The sequence below is a fragment of the Thermobia domestica genome, chromosome 8 (assembly GCF_964235325.1).
Source record: "Thermobia domestica chromosome 8, izTheDome1.hap1.1, whole genome shotgun sequence".
NCBI classification, from domain to species: domain Eukaryota; kingdom Metazoa; phylum Arthropoda; class Insecta; order Zygentoma; family Lepismatidae; genus Thermobia; species Thermobia domestica.
In genome coordinates this window covers 106,765,632-106,783,441 of record NC_137461.1, presented here as the reverse complement: position 1 = coordinate 106,783,441, position 17,810 = coordinate 106,765,632, and the positions used below count along the sequence as shown (strand labels likewise).

At 37.2% G+C, this 17,810-nt stretch overlaps 1 protein-coding gene across 3 annotated transcripts in view; it reads left to right on the top strand.

Annotated features, from left to right (window-relative positions):
- vib (phosphatidylinositol transfer protein vib) overlaps positions 1-17,810 on the top strand; it is a 159,145-nt gene that overhangs the window by 102,534 nt on the left and 38,801 nt on the right. The window contains exons 4-5 of one of the 3 annotated variants that reach the window (XM_081768845.1): positions 1,247-1,346; positions 13,572-13,649. In XM_081768845.1, coding sequence (XP_081624971.1) covers positions 1,247-1,346; positions 13,572-13,649 — 178 coding nt within the window. Of the gene's footprint in view, positions 1-1,246; positions 1,347-13,059; positions 13,138-13,571; positions 13,650-17,810 lie in introns of all 3 variants that reach the window. The other 2 variants (XM_081768846.1, XM_081768847.1) reach the window with 2 other exon arrangements.

Here is a 17,810-nt window from a genome sequence, read left to right as displayed (position 1 = left end):
AGAACTCTGTCTTACAAATTCCATATCCTTATTGGAAATAATGCTGTTTTTCTTGTACCGTGCGTTTTAATAATTTACTATAGAAAATGAAAGCGCAAAAATGAAAATATGTACAGTATTGTACACATTTTAAGATAAATTCTATAATGTCTGACTAAAAAAAATCAAGTACACAGTACAGTATGAAACAATAAAGTGCGTTTATTTTACACAAATTACATTTCTTTATTACATATGTCTTATTTTATTAAAAAGAATTAAAAAAAAAAAAAAAAAACTAAGCCACATGGTACGGAGTACGGATATCGCGACTCGGATAGTCGAGAGTCTGCTGCAGTTCCTTCTTGTTTCTTTTCAGCTAGTAGAGGCAAGTTGTGCATGACGTGAAGAAACTTTGCTGTGTTCAATATGTTATTTTTTATTTTTTGCAAAATTATTTGTGGAAGTATCTCGAAATTTCCGGTGCCTAAATACCCGTTCTTTAGTTATGAAATTCACTATGACATATAGGTAGGTAGACCTATTTGGATAAAAGGTTTTGCGCCCAAATGTCATGGACCCTAATTTTCGGGGTCGAGAAAACTGCTGACACATTTGAAATTACTTTTAGAACACATTGCTTACCACACGCTTTGTTTTTAAAGTCATAGTTTGATTACAGGGCGTATTTTAAGGGAGCAGGATATTTCAAAATTTATGCCAAAAGTAGAGTATCTTCTTTATTTTTACCTTTACACTTTCATTGAAATATGTATCCTAAGGGGAAAGGAGATTCAATTATTTCCATAAACCTATTCTTCCCGTGCGAAGAACTGCGAACGTTGTGTTGGTGTTACGTGTAAACGTACTTAATATAGGTTTTTGCAAATCTCACGGACAAGAACTAATCCCGTCCATTGTATACAGTTGATATTTATAATGTTGGTTTGGTGTGAATATCTCAGATCATGTTGGCTTAAAGATACGTTTCTCATTAATTTTAAACCCACCTCTCCAATAATTGATGCACTGTTATTTGTGAGCACTGAGGTCGCTGTTCGAGGCAATTCCATGTTTTATTATGATTATTATTATTATTATTTATTTATTTATTTTAAGATCTAGTGTTCGGAACTCATTGTACTCCATTATGGTTACCAAGCCAGTTTTGAAAATAATAATGTACTTCAGTTCTTATATAGTAAGATAGATAATTTTCATACTTATTGCTTCACACTATTTGACACTTTCTTTCCTTGTTTTTCAGTAAAGTTCCAGGATTTATACGTTTGTTAGCACCAAAGAATTCTCTAGAAATCCATGAAGAAGCATGGAATGCATACCCATATTGTAGGACAGTAATATCTGTAAGTACTTGCAGCTATTGTGTTGTCATTATTTATTTTCTCTTTGTACAAGTATAATAAAGTACGTTCGCTTTGGACAACTGCAGTCACCACTACGTTATCCTCGGTGACATTTAGCGGGTAAAATGCGAAGCAACATACGTAAGACATTAAACGACAGTGTCGCTTATTGTCTGCGTGAAGTTGAGTGCGATGCTTTTACAGAGTTTCTCTTTGTTGAAACTCAACTGTGTGTGTGAATGTCAATATACCAGATTCTGTTACAAACATTAGGTGTGGATTTGCAGTCAATTTCATTATTTTTGCTAATTTTTTTCTTTTATAACTGTTAATTTATGTATACTCATCCGAAATAACATTTTTTCATGTTACATTTTCTCATCTATCCCTGAGAAAATGGGACAATTTTAATATAGTATGTACTACGGACATGTCAAATTTTTAAAAGTGTGTATTCAAATAGTTCTATCGTGAAACTCCCCCCTCCTCCACTCTTGAATTTTAGCGAACAACTTAGGCAGTGAAGAAAATTTCAAATTTAGAAATAAAACCACATAGCTATTAGCTAAATTAATAATTGTTTTCAAGACCTCGTGCAGTTAAGAAATTTGAGTGCCTATCAGGTATGACGTCATGAACTGCACCCTCAAATTTCCGATCTGTAAGAATAATTTATTTAATAGCATTTTGCAGATACTATCTGGCTCACTTTCTTCATTTTAGACATTCTTCATTGTCTTCAGGTTGTTCACCAAAATTCAAAATGTAGAGGTGAGCTCTCAAAGTGCCTTAACCCTTTTAAATTCTTGCCTTTTTCGGCGTTTTTCTTGAGTCTCAGATAAGCAGCGACAGTGTCATCCCTATTTGCCGTAGGATCATGGTTCATACCTCGTTTTTCTCAGAATGGAATAGCCTTTCAAACAGTACCACTTACATGTCCCTATGATGTACCAGAAGGGAATTATTTGAGGGAAAATCGGGATTTTTTGCCAAAAAAAACTTCAAAGTTTGAGGCCCCCTGAGGCTCTACCGGATCTGCGCACAAACCTCCAAAAATTAGGAAAAATACTACGTAGTGTACTAATTACTTGTGACAAATTCGAATTTCCTGTCTTGAATAGTAAGGACGGGAAAATTTTTTTACCCATGTTGAGAGAGCATCAAAAAAACGCCCAAAAATTCCCTAAAATGCACCCTACAAATTAAAAAAAAAAATTCTGACACGTCCCTAATGATCGTAAAATTATGGTTCATACGTCGTTTTGTTCATAATGGAGTAGCCTTTCAAATGGTATCACCCGCATGTCCCTCGGACGTCCCGAAGGAGGGAAAAATTGAGGAAAATAGGGATTTTTGCTGAAAGAATCCCTTTTTTCCCGGTTTGGAGCCCTCTGGCGCGGCCCTGAGTAAACATAGAGATCCAGAAATCACTTTCAAGAATACTACGTAGTGTACTAATTGCTTGTGCCAAATACCAATCTCCTATCTTCGACATTAAAGACGGAAAAAATATTTTCCTCTTTTGCGAATATTCCCAGAATGTCCCAGAATACCCTATATAAATTTCAAAAATTTCTTGACACGTCCCTAATTATCGTAGGATGATGATACATACGTCGTTCTCTTTAGAATAGAGCAGGCTTTTAGATGGTATCACCCGCATGTCCCTAGGACGTTCCTAAGGAGTTACAAGTGAGGAAAATAGGATTTTTGCAGAAAAAGTCCCTTTTTCCCGATTTGGGGCCCTCTGGCGCGGCTCTGGGTTAACATAGAGATCTGGAAATCACTTTAAAAAATATTACTTATGGTACTAATTACTTGTGTCAAATACCAATCTCCTAGCTTTAATACTAAGGGCGGGAAAAATATTTTCCTCTTCTGCGAATATTTTCGAAATTTCCCAAGGATACTATACAAACTTCAAAAATTTCCTGACACGTCCCTAATTATCGTAGGATGATGATTCATACGTCGTTCTCTTCAGAATCGAGCAGGCTTTCAGAAAGTACCACTCAAATGTCCCTATCATGTAGTCGAGCGGAGCAAGAATCGTGAAAGTGGGATTTTTGGTCAAAAAAATATCCCTTTTTTTACCCTTTTGTCCCTCTGAACCCCCTTCTGTGTTGACGAAGAGATACGAAAAAATTCTCGTAAAAACTAATGGGTCCACTGATTGTTTATGGAAAATATTAGGATTCTAGGATTAAAGAGAAGCTCACCAAAAAATGTTGAAGTTAGACCTCAGTAAAAAAAGGGAATTTGTAAATTGATGACGTCATACCCCCTATGTTCTGACGTTCGGAAGCGTATAGACCCTTCCAAGGCTTTCTTGAATGCCTCCTCTTTTGGAAAAAAAAAAAAAGGAACTAAATAGCATTCTTAATTCTCTTTTAATCGAATCTTTAAGACACTACAATATCGGTCGAAAACGACCGGAAAAACTTAAAAGGGTTAATAGACAAAATAAATCGTGTGATATCCACTTGTTAAGAAGTTCCTTATATTATTCCATCTGCAAACGTCTGTGTACTAAAGATTCTTGAAAAGTGGATGTACATAAAGAAAAATAAATATAATAAAATTCGAAGTAATGGAGCTGACTAGACATATAATCAAATGAAAGATAATAATGTTGAATGATTGAAGTATGAAAAGAGTACAACCCTGTACTAAATTGATTCGAACTTGTGGAATCACATGGATCAATAGATGAGCGAAGGATTGAAAGTATTGGAAGATTTATCGAGGAATCAATACATCCATGGATGAAAATGGGCATATACTTTCTTGATTTTGAAACCGTGATGAGTGATAAATGAAAGATCCTGGACATCTTCCTCACTCTCCATTCTAGATGTTTTTCGGTTGAAAATTTATTACTGAATAAATAATCAAACAGGGAATTCGATATAGGCTGAAAAAATATTTGTAATTAAAACAATAAAGAAAGTCCCACAGTTAATTACATAAAATAATTTCTTTAAAATTGCTGGCACGATAACATTAAAGCATAAGTAGAAACTACAGAGCAAATAAAATATAATTAAATTTGAATCAGTCATCACATATCGCCTGTAATGTGTGAGTTGTGGGTTCGATTGCCTATGAAGGTTTAGTCTTCATTAGCCTATATACATAATGTATGACATACACCTAAAAGAACGCATCCCATCCATTGAGTCTCTGATATAACCAAATGGTTCTCACTCACGCCTTTAGTGTCGATCATATATTCCATTCTAGAAAATACGGTCTCACGTAGAGATGACTTTTTCTCAAAAGCACAATTACTAATACAAAATTTACACTACTAATTTAAAATAAATAAATAGCTTTATTCCAGTATTCGAAATGCTTTAGGTATTTTCGTATATTTTGAAAAAAAAAAATGAGAGAGCTGATATTACTTGATGTATGCCAGTTGGGGGAAGACAAGAGAGAGGAAAGGCTTCGAGTGATTCATTAAGTTATCACATTGACCTGTGTCTTCAGATTAAAATGTCATGCGAAACAAAACATAGATAGCACGTTATACGCTATGTCGCAACTAAAATAATTACACTAACAGCATAAGTTTTTTTTTTTTTTTTTTTTTTAAATAATATATTTACTTAATGCTCTTCGATTTAACCATAAAAGCTTTTTTTCTGTTTCAGTACTACTAAATTACACAAAATCTAGGATACATTAACCCCACAACAGGAAAGGAATGGGGTGAGATGGGATGTAGATATTAATAAATTATATTTAATACATTTTAATAATTTTAAAACAAGAATTGATGACTGCTTTAGGTATGAGTTCATTCAAATGCTTATCAATGTATTGAGAGTTTTCAGAAGACAGCAAGAACTCTGCAATGGATGAATGTTTCACTTAATTGTGGTTTTTCGAATTATCTAGGAATAGAATTAGAGAAGCTTTTATCAACTCGAACATAGCAGAAGTTTGTCGACAATAAAATTAGTCTCTTCATATCCCTTCCGAACTACGCATTTAACTGCCATTGTCGCGATATATTGCCGGCTATATACTGGCGCCTGTACTTCGTGACGATCCGATCCATGGAACAGTGAAGATAGAAGTAACAGCTATATGGGATAGATTCATTTGTGGACTTCGCCCATTATATCTACTTAGCAATAGTGAAACGATACAAAGAAGAGGGTTTAATCGTCAGCAAAACTGGTGAGAGTCTCGTCATCCGACGATTTGCCCAGCAAGCCTCTGCAGTACGTGGTCGGACGAAAATTTTGAGGAACACACAGCCCCTGCCCGCTCGAAACTCCAGCACAGTGCGTGCCATTAGGAGAGCAGTGAAACAGGAGAATTCCCCAACGCAGGGAATTTTCGTCATACAACATGCCATCTCAAATGGCGCAGTTTCCGACATCATCCGGAAAACTGTATAAAACATAGCTGTGGAGAAGTGGAAATGAGTGTGTACCCTGGATGAGGGGTGGCTCACGCTTGATAAGGTCAACAGAGCCGATCCATTTTCTACCGTAGAACGGACCATAAGAGTTGTTCTCACTGTGCTGCAGTGCAGGTAAAACTTGTGGCGGTGGTGGTTGGATATTGCAGTCGGGGAACGCTGCCACTAGTCGAAGTGACTTTCAACACCAAACTCAACGCAGTGTACTTCCAGTAGAACGTCATGAACCTTCTGTATGACACACACATTAGGGTATATCGAAAAAACGTTTTTTTTTTTTTTTTTCCCGAGATCTTGTTACCCTTAGTGGCCATTTTTGTCCAAATGTGTTTAATATAACATAGAAAAAATTTCAAAAGGATACCTCAATTTTTTGAGGTGCCGCCATGGGCTTGGAATTCGAAAAAAAAAATTATAAAATCGCAGATTTTTAATACAATAAGTGAAATATGTATTACTTTATACAGTATTACCTTTAGTAATAATTGTTTTCCAAATAGTTCAAATATAATGAGAAAAGAAATTTGAAATCGTTAGCCCTTGTTTATGAGGTGCCACCATCGCTTTGACTTCGTAGAAAATCGAGAAATTTATAATGTTCGTGTGTGGCACCTGTCTCCCCTGTAACTCAATTGTCGAAACAAATGGATTCGCTTACTCAGACATAACAATCGGTTTGAGGTGAACACATTTGAGTGTTGTGCTTTTGCTAGTTTGGTAGCGTGATACTGTTTTCTTGATTGCTAGTTTGGTAGCGTGATACTATTGTTTACAAGCCTGTGGTTTACTCTGTATATTTTTGTGAGTGCAATTGTTTTGCTTGTATCGTGGGAAAGCTACTTTAAGTCAGCAACGAATTGTTACCTTAATTCTTCAATATCACGAGAAAGTTCGTCAGCTCCTAAAATCATTGAAAAAAATCCAACTCTAGATGTGATGCCAAAATAGTACAATTTCAAAAATTTGCCAGAGAAATCTTATTTGATATTGCTTGGTGTGAATGTGTTGATCCACTGATTCACTGTAAATGTAAAAAAGAAAGACGAGTGCTAAAGTTAGAGGTGCCATTTCTTCTAGGAGGAATAGACAAAAGTGAATCAAAACGGCTTATGAAGCGGTATAAAAGAACCAAAAAAACGTGGAAATAAACATTTAAAACAATCTAAACAAACTTTAAACGAGGACCAAGGAAATCTACATCAGGCGAGATGGTAGTAGAATTTTGCACCTTTACTTCGGGACGGAAAATCTGTCAACAGATCTCAATATTATGGTTTTCTACATAATGAATATTTATTCTTCCTTATGATTTTATATTAAAAGCGAACCATTATGCACACAAGGAGCTACACATTTATGGAAGCTCTATGGATTCAAATACTAAATCAATCATAAATCCAGTGATAATACGAAATGCATGGTTTAGTCATGCTGAGAATTTACTTCGGGCAGTAATATCGGACACAGATGCGAACATATGAAGGCTCGGTTGGAGAAGAATTTTGAAAGCAAGAACATTGTCCTTATCTGCCAGTGTGAGAGAATTCAAAGTTCCTGAAGTCAAATTAGACGCGAAAACCTACACTGATATGATAAACTGATCTGAGTATATCTCGACGGAGCCATTACTAACACAACACCTAAGCAAAGATGAGCTACAACATAACATGAAAATTGCCACAGTTGCAAGTGAACAAGTTTTCCTTGCCACACAATCAGTAGAGCGCATGAGAAAATTAGTGACAGAAAACGCTAGTTCTGTGTGTGGTGCAGACGCTCACCATGAACTTATTTTGGCAACTTATAAAATCTCGGGAGCGGATGCCACAGTTCACAAAGAAAACAGAATACAAGTTAAAAATGAGTACCTGAACGTAAATATTAGACAACAATTGAGAACCAGTAATCTGCAACTACAAAATTAAAGATAAGTCCAGGAGTGGGAGAGATTGCGGAACTCGAACTGCAGCCACCTCATTGTGGTGAGTTCTGGGTTATTTCCAATGTAATAAATTTACTTGGAAATGAGCTAAGAGCTGCAGAAACTGTAATGTGTCTCAGCGAGTTTTCTGAAACTTTTAAAATATTACACGTTTTCCAAATGCATGAAAACTTGATTACATTTCATTTTATTGATTTTTGACTCAGTTTTGTCGTCTGATACCTGACAGAAAAATCACTAACATGTTTAAATATTTTTGGTGAAATTTTTACAAATATACGTTAATACACAAGATCATTGACTTTTCCCGCACAGTTCAGAGTGATGGTGGCAACTCAAAAAATTGAATTAGTGTCTTGAAATCTTTTTACGTTATACGCGTTGGGACTATCTGGAGAACAATTATTACTACGAAAGATTCAAGTCGATGGTGGCACCTCCCAGCCCCCGCCAAGTGAACTTTGTGGTGGGCAAACACCGTGCTCGTGGGTTTTCTCGGGGTTCTCCCGTTTCCTCCCACTTTCTTCATTCCACCATTTCACTCATCTCTCATTATCACCGTCTCCTTTAGCCTAACCGGCATAACCGTGGGACGTAAAACTTAAAGATTTCATTTTTCGATGGTGGCACCTCAAAAAATTGAGGTATCGATTTGAAATTTTTTGTGTGTTCTATTAACCACATTTGACCAAAAATGGCCACTAAGGGTAACAAGATTTCGAAAAAAAAACGTCCCCCATTTGTATATTGTTTGCTAATGGTCTACTACTGCCACGCTTAGTTGCATGCATGGAGAGCATGCCCGCGACCGTTCGGTCTATTTGATGGACGAGTTCCGCCAAAAGAGGTACCCCGCCCGTAGTTCCTCGATACTTTATTGTATCCATGTGCACGTGTACCGTCAGAATTTGTCCCCTAATTCTGGCTCGTCAAAGCGATGTAACCCCCATTCACTGAGGGAGTGGGATACGCCCACTGTGCGGCCGGACCAAGTCCTGAGTGCCTACCAGTTAACCTACTGGTTGAGGCAGACTGCTAGCGAGCCAGTTCTACCATGCTCTGCAGGCATGGCGCCCGAGCGTTATAAGGCAAGCTCACCTCCCGCCCGTGTTCACAGTTACCCAGATTCCTGGGATTGGCTCCCACAAGCTACTGAATCCCACGGTATGATCACAGCCCGGCAGAGTCCAACCCAAATCTGGGGCCCCAGGCTATGCCCGAGGGGGCTTGTTCAATCCCGGCCCTGCCTACCTCTATCGTTCAACTGGCAACCTCCTTGTCGTGTAGAGGTACCACGCACACGTCGAGATACTCCCGTATCTCATCCCGGGCCCAATGGTACGTGTTAAGTCACCATTTGAGTTTGGTACCGGCCCATATCTACAGTTTCCTCCCTTTGGCGGGATCAGAACCGTTACCCAGATTCCTGGGATTGGCCCATCCACCACCTCCGTTTGGTCCCCCAGCAGGCAGGAATCCGACACTCCCTTCGGTAGGGTTGTCCAAGCAATACGGGACTTCCTCTGATTACAGTAGAGGTACACCGTACATTACCAGAGCCAATGACTGATGTAGACCGTTTGCTCAAGGCAGACATTGTCATTTGGGGCCGTGTCTCCCCTGGTAGGCCCGCCCAAACAATACGGGGCTACCTATCTTTAACGTGTTTAGGTACCACGTACACGTTGTAGCTAAGCTACTTGTCCGAATCCCAATGGTACGTGTAAGCCACCATTAAAAGGGACACCCATACCCTTCCTTCGGTAGGGTCGTTCGAACAATACGGAACTACCTCTTCTTACGTGAGAGGTCAACCGTACATTACCAGATCCAATGGAGACTATTTACCTTTAAAGACAACCCCCCAATTGTACAGTGAGAATACTACAAATGTTTGGAGCCACATGGACAAGGTCTCCAATCGTACCGCTAGATCATCCCAGGCGTTCTACACAAGGAAGCCGGAGGAGACGAGAAATCCAGTGATCCCAGCTTCGTTCATTTCTGTGATATCCCCGGAAGTCTGCCTCACCGATGGGCTGCTGTGGGTTTGAACTTCTCTGACATTTGCTAGACGTTGTCCGCATACCTTCGGGAAAATTGCCAAAACGGTATGACGAGACATTGCCCTTCCCATTCTACGCATGAGTTTGCTACAGTGGAAACTACGCTGTCGGGGATTTATTAGTCAGGTAAGGGATTCAGAGTCAGCAATTTTTATCGTGGGCAACGTTTTGTAGAGAACTGAAACACTTACGAATCCCATGCATATCTTATATTCCCCGTTTGCATTTGTAGTGGAATTATAACTCAACCAACTTTCCGTATCAGTAGTAATACTTTCAGAAAGCCACAAGAAGCTATGCGTAGACTGTCAATGAGTCGGATATTGCCTCCATTACGGGGTTAGCAGTTTTTCATTGTCATAAGAGAGACTCACCTGCTCTTTCCTTAAATAATATTACTCTTAGCTCTTGAAGAGAGAGTTTTTTTTTTTTTTTTTTTTTTTGTGATAACTATAATCAACTCATTATACTAAAGTGGGGTTAGTTTGAAGATGCTCCCTGTTGGTAGAAACAGTTAGAAAAAACATGTTTGTGAAAAAAGTCAGATAAATTTGTATTAGCGGTAAGATTTTTCTTAGTTTTTTGTCCCTCTTACGATAAACAGTGTCTTCATACGGTTTTTCGAACATAAATAAAATACGTATATTTCGTTAAAAAAAAAATGTTTTACGTAGTTACTTTCAAGATTACAGTTTCTTTTTTATCTGCCATGAGTTAGCATTGATTCAAATCTCAATCCAACTTTACATTGTGTTCAAAGAATTTTGAAGTTACGAAAATGTGCGGGTGATTTATTCATAACTGACAAAAGTTACTTCCTAATCTTTTACTCAGATGCACATAAATAATTGAACAGAAGGTTGTACGGAATAACAAATGAAAAAGTTGAGGAGGAACAGTTCGGGTTCAGGAGAGATAAGGGCGTAAGAGATACGATTGGATTATTAAAGGTGATCGTTGAAAAATTTATAGAAAAAGGGAAAGAGGTGATACGGTGAGGTATTTATTGATCTAGAAAATGCCTTTTACTGTGTAAATTGGGAATTGTTGTTGCAAGTTCTGGTTGGAATGGAAAGATCGAAAACTCATAAGAACCTTATATATGAACCAACAAATAAGTGTTAGAATAAGGGAGGAACTGATAGAGGAGAGTGCAGTTGGAAGGAGAGTTCGACAGGGATGCTGTCTCTTGCCTACATTATTTAATATAGTATATATCTAGAAGAGAGTAAAAAAGAGACCAGAAAATCAAGATGGCATTAGAGTAGGATGTAGAATGATTGTGTATACGGTTTGCATATGATATGACACTTGTAGAATCTGAATAGAAAATCAATAAGATGATAGAAAACTTGAGGAAGGACTGTGAAGAGTATGGTGTGAACGTGAATGTTAGAAAGACAAAAGTCATGGTGATTGAAACGAAGAGGTCGGTCAAATGTAGAAGGAGGGGGGGGGGGAACAGAACAGATGTTTTGGTACCTGGATAGTGTTATTAGTGATAATATGAAGTGTGAACGTGAAATAAAAGCAAGGATAGGAATGGCGAAAGAAGACTTTAGAAGGAAGAAAATACTAATTTGTGGGACCTTGAATAAAGAGTTGAGAAAAACTAATAAAATGCTTCGTGTAGTATTGTACTGTATGGATCAGAAACATGGACATTACGCAAAAAGGATAAAAAGCGACTGGAAGGTTTTGAAATATGGGTGTGGAGAATAATAAAGAGAATTAGCTGGGTCGAGCGGAAAACGAATGAAAGGGTATTAGAAATGGTAGGGAGAAAAGGAAGAAGAGAAACCGGTTGGGACATTGGCTAAGAAGGAACTGTATCATGAGGGACGTGCTAGAGCAGCGGTTCTCAATAAATTCTCTTTGAGAACCTCTTCACATCTTCGCCTTAATGTCGCGGACCCCCTAAAATCCCAAATCGATTTCAACTCAAATTTAAATTCTAATACACTTACTGAATTGAACATCATTATTTACTTACCCAAACATAATCTTTTTATTTTTATTATTAATTTAGTCTGGTGTTTTGTAAGGTGGCGGCCGGTAACAAAATAAGTCATACGTAAGAATAAGCGTAAGAATGAATATAGGTAACCCTAAGAATGAATATAGATTTGATTACTTTTATTAATACAATAAGGACCCCTTGGTGACCTCCAGCAGACCCCTAGAGGTCCGCAGACCACCTTTTGGAAATCACTGTGCTAGAGGGTATGGTGGCAAGAAAGAGAGGGACTGGGCGAAGGAGGGTACAATTAATGGACGATACCAAAACAGAAAAATTGTCCGTGAAGACGAAGAGATTAGAGAAAGACAGTGTGGCGTAGAAGCTTCTCAAAGCGATGTATTTTTTTAAAAAAAAAAAAAGTTTGGAGTACCAGTGGGGACACTCCCTCCTTTTTCCCCTTATAGACGCCCTTGTCCTCATCCTTTTGCGGACACTGCGGAACTCCCGTCTTCCAGGAGGATAGCGCGCATTTTCGTACCACCAGTGCATCCCGTTGCGCTCTGCTATGTGGCCTGCTATGCCTCCGGACCTAAGTCCTATTGAGCACGTGTTAGACATTGTTGGACGGCGCCTGAACACCTATTGGTCTCTGGAAACGATTATTCCCCAGCTACTCCCAAGACCTAAGTGAGCGTGGGACCAATATATCAGATATTCAGCATCTGTACGACCGGCTATCTGCTGAACATCGGCTTGTGTCACTCCTCGCATTAGTACATATAAAGCATTAATCAGTGAACCGCCTTCCATCACACACACACACACGGTTATATATATGGGATATCTTTTTTTATCTTGCATAAATTTGTTTTAAAAAAAATACTAGGTATGAAATTTTCGAAGAAGTCTGTATTTAGTTTGGGGGGAACTTCACTTAATCAATGCAATGACATTTTATTGGATCCGTTTACCTTTTTCATTTCTCAACTGCCTTTTGAGAAACTCATAAATGCGCGTAATTAAATACACTGAGTTGATTGTTATATCAAAAAAAATATCAAAAGCATGCATAATGTTTGTTTTTGTGTGTAGTGTGTTTATTATGTGTGTTGGTTGAATACAATAAATAGGAGTATAGATGCATCTTAATTGTAGTTAGTATATAAACCTAACATTGTGCAGAAATTCTAGAGATCATTTTGTATGTAAATGGTAGTATTTTTTGCAGGATAGTTGATATATATATATATAATTTTGTAGTGTTGTTATAATGTTCATATTGGTGACGTCACTTTCTTCTTCAATTACAGAATCCTGGTTACATGAAAAACTCTTTTGAAATCATTTTACTTTCATACCATTTGCCCGATAGAGGCCATTGTGAAAATGTGAGTGTAAGAAATGGAAGGGAAGTGTATTCTATGTATATATAGTTATCTTATTGTAACCACTGTATGCGGCTTTGATTGTGAAGTATGATTGGTTTTGTCATTTGAAAACAAATATTAGCTATAGATATCGCAACACGTCCGGATAAATAATATAATTATGTTCATATCGATATTAAAAGGACAAATTACTTTATCTTACATTCTGAATTAAAATATGATGTCGTGAACTGTATGTACTTGGGTGCCATTGCGCTTGCTTAGATTGGCGAACCAATCATAGTCGTAACAAGCAAAGCGACATACGTAATTTGAAGGTGTCAGTAATTAATATTCTGGTATTTTGGCAACACTCATGCAACAGATGGTGGTTATTCATGGTTCTTTTCTTTTTTCTTCCTTGCATTCGCCGTTGGTCCCATCGGGTACTGCAGAATCCAGGGTATATGAAAGAAAATTTTATTATTGTTATAGAATCCATGCATATAGGAGATCGAGGTCTACAAAATAACGTAAGTGGAATGTCTTACATTAGCAGCCACTCACAGTGTCTTCCATTCTGGCGTTGCAGTAACCCTCAGCCTATTTTGTTTTTATGCACTTGTATTTCATTAACTTGCATGAACATGTTGTGTTGTATTTGTGCTTTCTACAAGAAAATTAACTTTTTTAAATATATATATATATATATATATATATATATATATATATATATATATATGTATGTATGTATGTATGTATGTTGCTTCTCCTGCTTCATGTTTTGCATGGCTTTTGTTTCCCCTTTTCTGTTTGTGTTCAGCTCGTGGAACAGTTTTCCCAATCAAGAACTATTCTGGTCTTACAAATGCATGACTTCGTACCATAGATGTAAAGTTACATGTGTATGATTCCCTGTATTTACTTTCTTGAATTTGTTTTAAGTGTGTTAACGGTAGCCGTTTAATAAAAAAAAATATCTAGCTGTTAGACGTTAAGCTAAAATCGTATATTAAACTTTTAGTAGTAACTTGTAAGTAACATTTGCCAAGGTGATTAGATATAATCAATCATCTGTTCACTTATATATTTGTGTGGTTTGTATTAATTGTAGTGTCGTTCCCTCTTTTTTTCTTCCACTGATACCTTCTATCACTCCTGCATAATTACAGTTCCTTTTCAGTCAGTGTCTTAACCAGTTTCTCGCTGTCTTTTTCGATACATCTAATTTTTTTTCTCCTACCTCAAAACTGCCAAACCTTCCTGGAACCCTAGCCAGTCATCATGGATATTCTGACAGTAGTGGCAGATCACTTGCCTCAAACTTGACAAACTATCTATGAACCATAGTCCTAAGTTAACCTATTCGTTTTGATATAGCAATTTTCTCTTTTAATATCGTCCCGCTGTCCCTCTTTTGTCTTCTACCGTTACCTTTTATCACTCCCATATAACTTTTTCAGTCAATGCTCTAACCAGTTTCTCGTCCTCCTTCTAATTACATCTAAAATTATTCCTTTCTTTCCTACTATTCATAAAACCTCCTTACTGGATTTTCATTCGACCTAGCTGATTTTCTTCATTATTCTCCATGCCAACATTTAGAAAGCGTCTTTTTTTGTCGCTTTTGCGTAGTGTCCATTTTTTGTTCCATAGAGTACAATACTCCACACAAAACATTCTACGAGTATTTTTTCTAACTGTATTTCACCAAATACATTTCTTCTTATTACGCTTTTGGCATTCCAATCCTAGATTTGTTTCACATTCGTACCTCATGTCTTCATTAAAAATATTACTCAGGTACCAAAAACATGTCACATGTCCTAATGTTTCTTCCCTCCTATTTGTATATTTGATACTGCCGCTTCATTCAAGTTATCATTCTTTTGTTTTTCTAATGTTTGTTTTCATCCCGTATTCTTCGCTTTCCCTCAAGGCTTCCAACATTTTTTTTTCCCTTAAGATTTCGCGACAAGCGTCATATCTGCAAACGATATAGAGCCAATCCTTCTATCTGCTACCGAAATACCGCTTCCTTCTTATTGAGGTCTATCTTCGCTATCTGTTCTAGATGGATATTAAGTAAGGTTAGTGAGATTCAAATCGCTGTCGAAATCTCCTTCCAGTTGCAGTTTCCTCTGTCTTTTCTATCCCTTTTTAACACTTATTTAATGGTATTAGAAAACCTTTTCTAGATCAGTAAAGCAACTTCTAAGGATAATAACTTTTTCTATGAACTTTTCACCTATTACTCTTAAGAAATAATAATTTTGTACCTATTGCCCTTCTTAAACCCAAACCGTTCCTTCTCAATTTGTTCTTCATACAATCATGTATTCTATGTCCGAAGCATGATTTTTGTTGCATGCGATATGAGACTAATATTTTTGTATTCCTTACATTTCTGAGTTCGGTTTCTTAGCCAACGGTATCATTATTGTCTTCAAGAAATTTTCCGTCACTCTCATGTTTCATTTATTTTATTACGAGTCGAAACAATTCTTCCTTACTCTTTTCCCCATGTTCTGGATGAATTTGATTGGCATATTATCTACTTTGATTGCCTGTCCATTCTTCATATTCGGTACAGCTTCTTCAAACTCGTCTCGAAGTATAGGAAAGGCTTTATCATCCTCACTGTCTTTCTTCTTCAACATCTACAGTATAATCTGTACGACCTACCCTTTCCCTCATATAAGACGTCAATATATTTTCGTTTTCGTAAGACTTCGTTCCTCTTGCTGCTACCTTCTCATTTTTATTTTCTACTGTAATATCTCCTTATTTCCTCCGAATTACATAGATTTAGGTCTTCATATTTCGCAATTCTTTGTAATCCTTTTTGTCGAACCCGCTCGTGGTTATATGACTAGCGTATACGTCTCTGGTGTGGGAGATCCGGGTTCGATTCCCAATAAAAAAAACTCGTGTTCGGATCCAATGTTGAGCTGAGGTTCATGTTAGTTACGGCTACTTTCCTCATTACCTTGAATACAACATTCAATATTCTTCGCTACTCAGTAACCAACTACTTCCCATGTAACTTCACAAACTCGCACGAAATGTTGATTATTTGGCATTTCTCTTCTTAAGATTCCTTTTTTTCCCTAATAACATAATATATAAGTTCCATATTCTCATTCTAATTCTTTCGCTCTTGCTTATCCTTTCCTCTCCAACGATCTTTAGCACATTGTTACTGTTCATTCAATGGTCTTTCCCAGTATACGAGGACTGCTGCAAGCTACTACTAGCAGTGACGCTAGTATTATAAGATTAGGAACAATAGGCGTTTGCTTTGTCTAAGCCTATTCCTTCCTTTTTTTTTTTCCCCAGTAATTTGAAGTAGTTGTTTCTTGTGAAATAAAAATTTCTCAAACACTTCGAAGAATATTTTTTATTATTATTTCAAATGTAGTTTAACACCGAAACAATGCATCGAGCAAAACACCATTTGGCTTTTGGGGAAGAAGCACCATCGAATAGTACTGCGAACAATTGGTTTTCCGAATTTCAGTGTGGTCGCATATTTCTCAGTGATGAATCTCGTAGAGGTCGCTTGTCCATGTCTGTTGTTGCCAGCAATGTTGGTGCTTTGCGCGAAATGATCGAGAGAGGTGGACACGTGACATCGTAACATTCAGTCACATTTAAACATCGATATAAAAGCAATTCATGTGATTTTGCATGGTCATCTTAAACATACAGAAACCCAAGCCGTTGGATCCCACACATTTTGACCGAAGCTCAAATGCTTAAAACATTCAGTTAAATTTGAGATAGTACGACGTTACAGGGTACGCAACTTGGATCTATTCATACTAACCTGAAGCTCATCAACTGTTTGGGTGTTTCAAAGTGAGTCAAAATCAATAAAAGATGTTCGTTCGAGGAGTGCTGCCAAGCAAAAATTGTTTCTTTGGTTAAAGCGAACATGTTGTAAGCACAGCTTTAGAAGCTCGAAGGATCGTAAATGCCGAGTGCTATACTGCAATTCCTTTTCCAGAGGTCATTAGTGATTAATGAATTGCGTAAAACCAAAACAAATCATCGCTTCATTCTTCATCATGACAACGCCAGTTCTCACTCAACACATCAAACTGTTGATTTTTTTGTCCAGTAAAAATGTTGAATTACTGGACTCACCTTTATTATCACCTAATAACTTCTTTTTTTTCCCCACACATGAAAAATGGTATGCATTGTAAGAGAGTGATTTGGGTCGCCCGAATCACGTATTGATGAATTCCGAACATTGGTTTTTATGATAGCAGTCTCAGAGTGGAAAAAATGCTTTCAAAATTGGTTTGATTGTATATAAAAGTATATCGAGCTTGTAGGTGAATACTTTGAAAAACAATAAAACTAGTTCCAGATTTTTACATCTTTTTTCATATTGATTGCAGAAATTTCTCCAGCAGTTCTCGTATTTCCGCCTAAAAACAATAAAATTAGTTCCAAATTTTTACGTCTTACTTCATATTGATTTCAGAAATTTCTCCAGCAGTCCTCGTATTTCCGCCTGGAGAACTGAATGGGGATATTTTACCTGTGGAATTATATTTTGACCTGCGAAAGACCATTTTACATATTCTGTTTCTGTGGTCTGCAACTTATGGAAAAATAGACTAATAGTTTCCGAGCCCATTCCACGTCAAATCACCCAGAAAAAATCCGAAATGTCACCCACC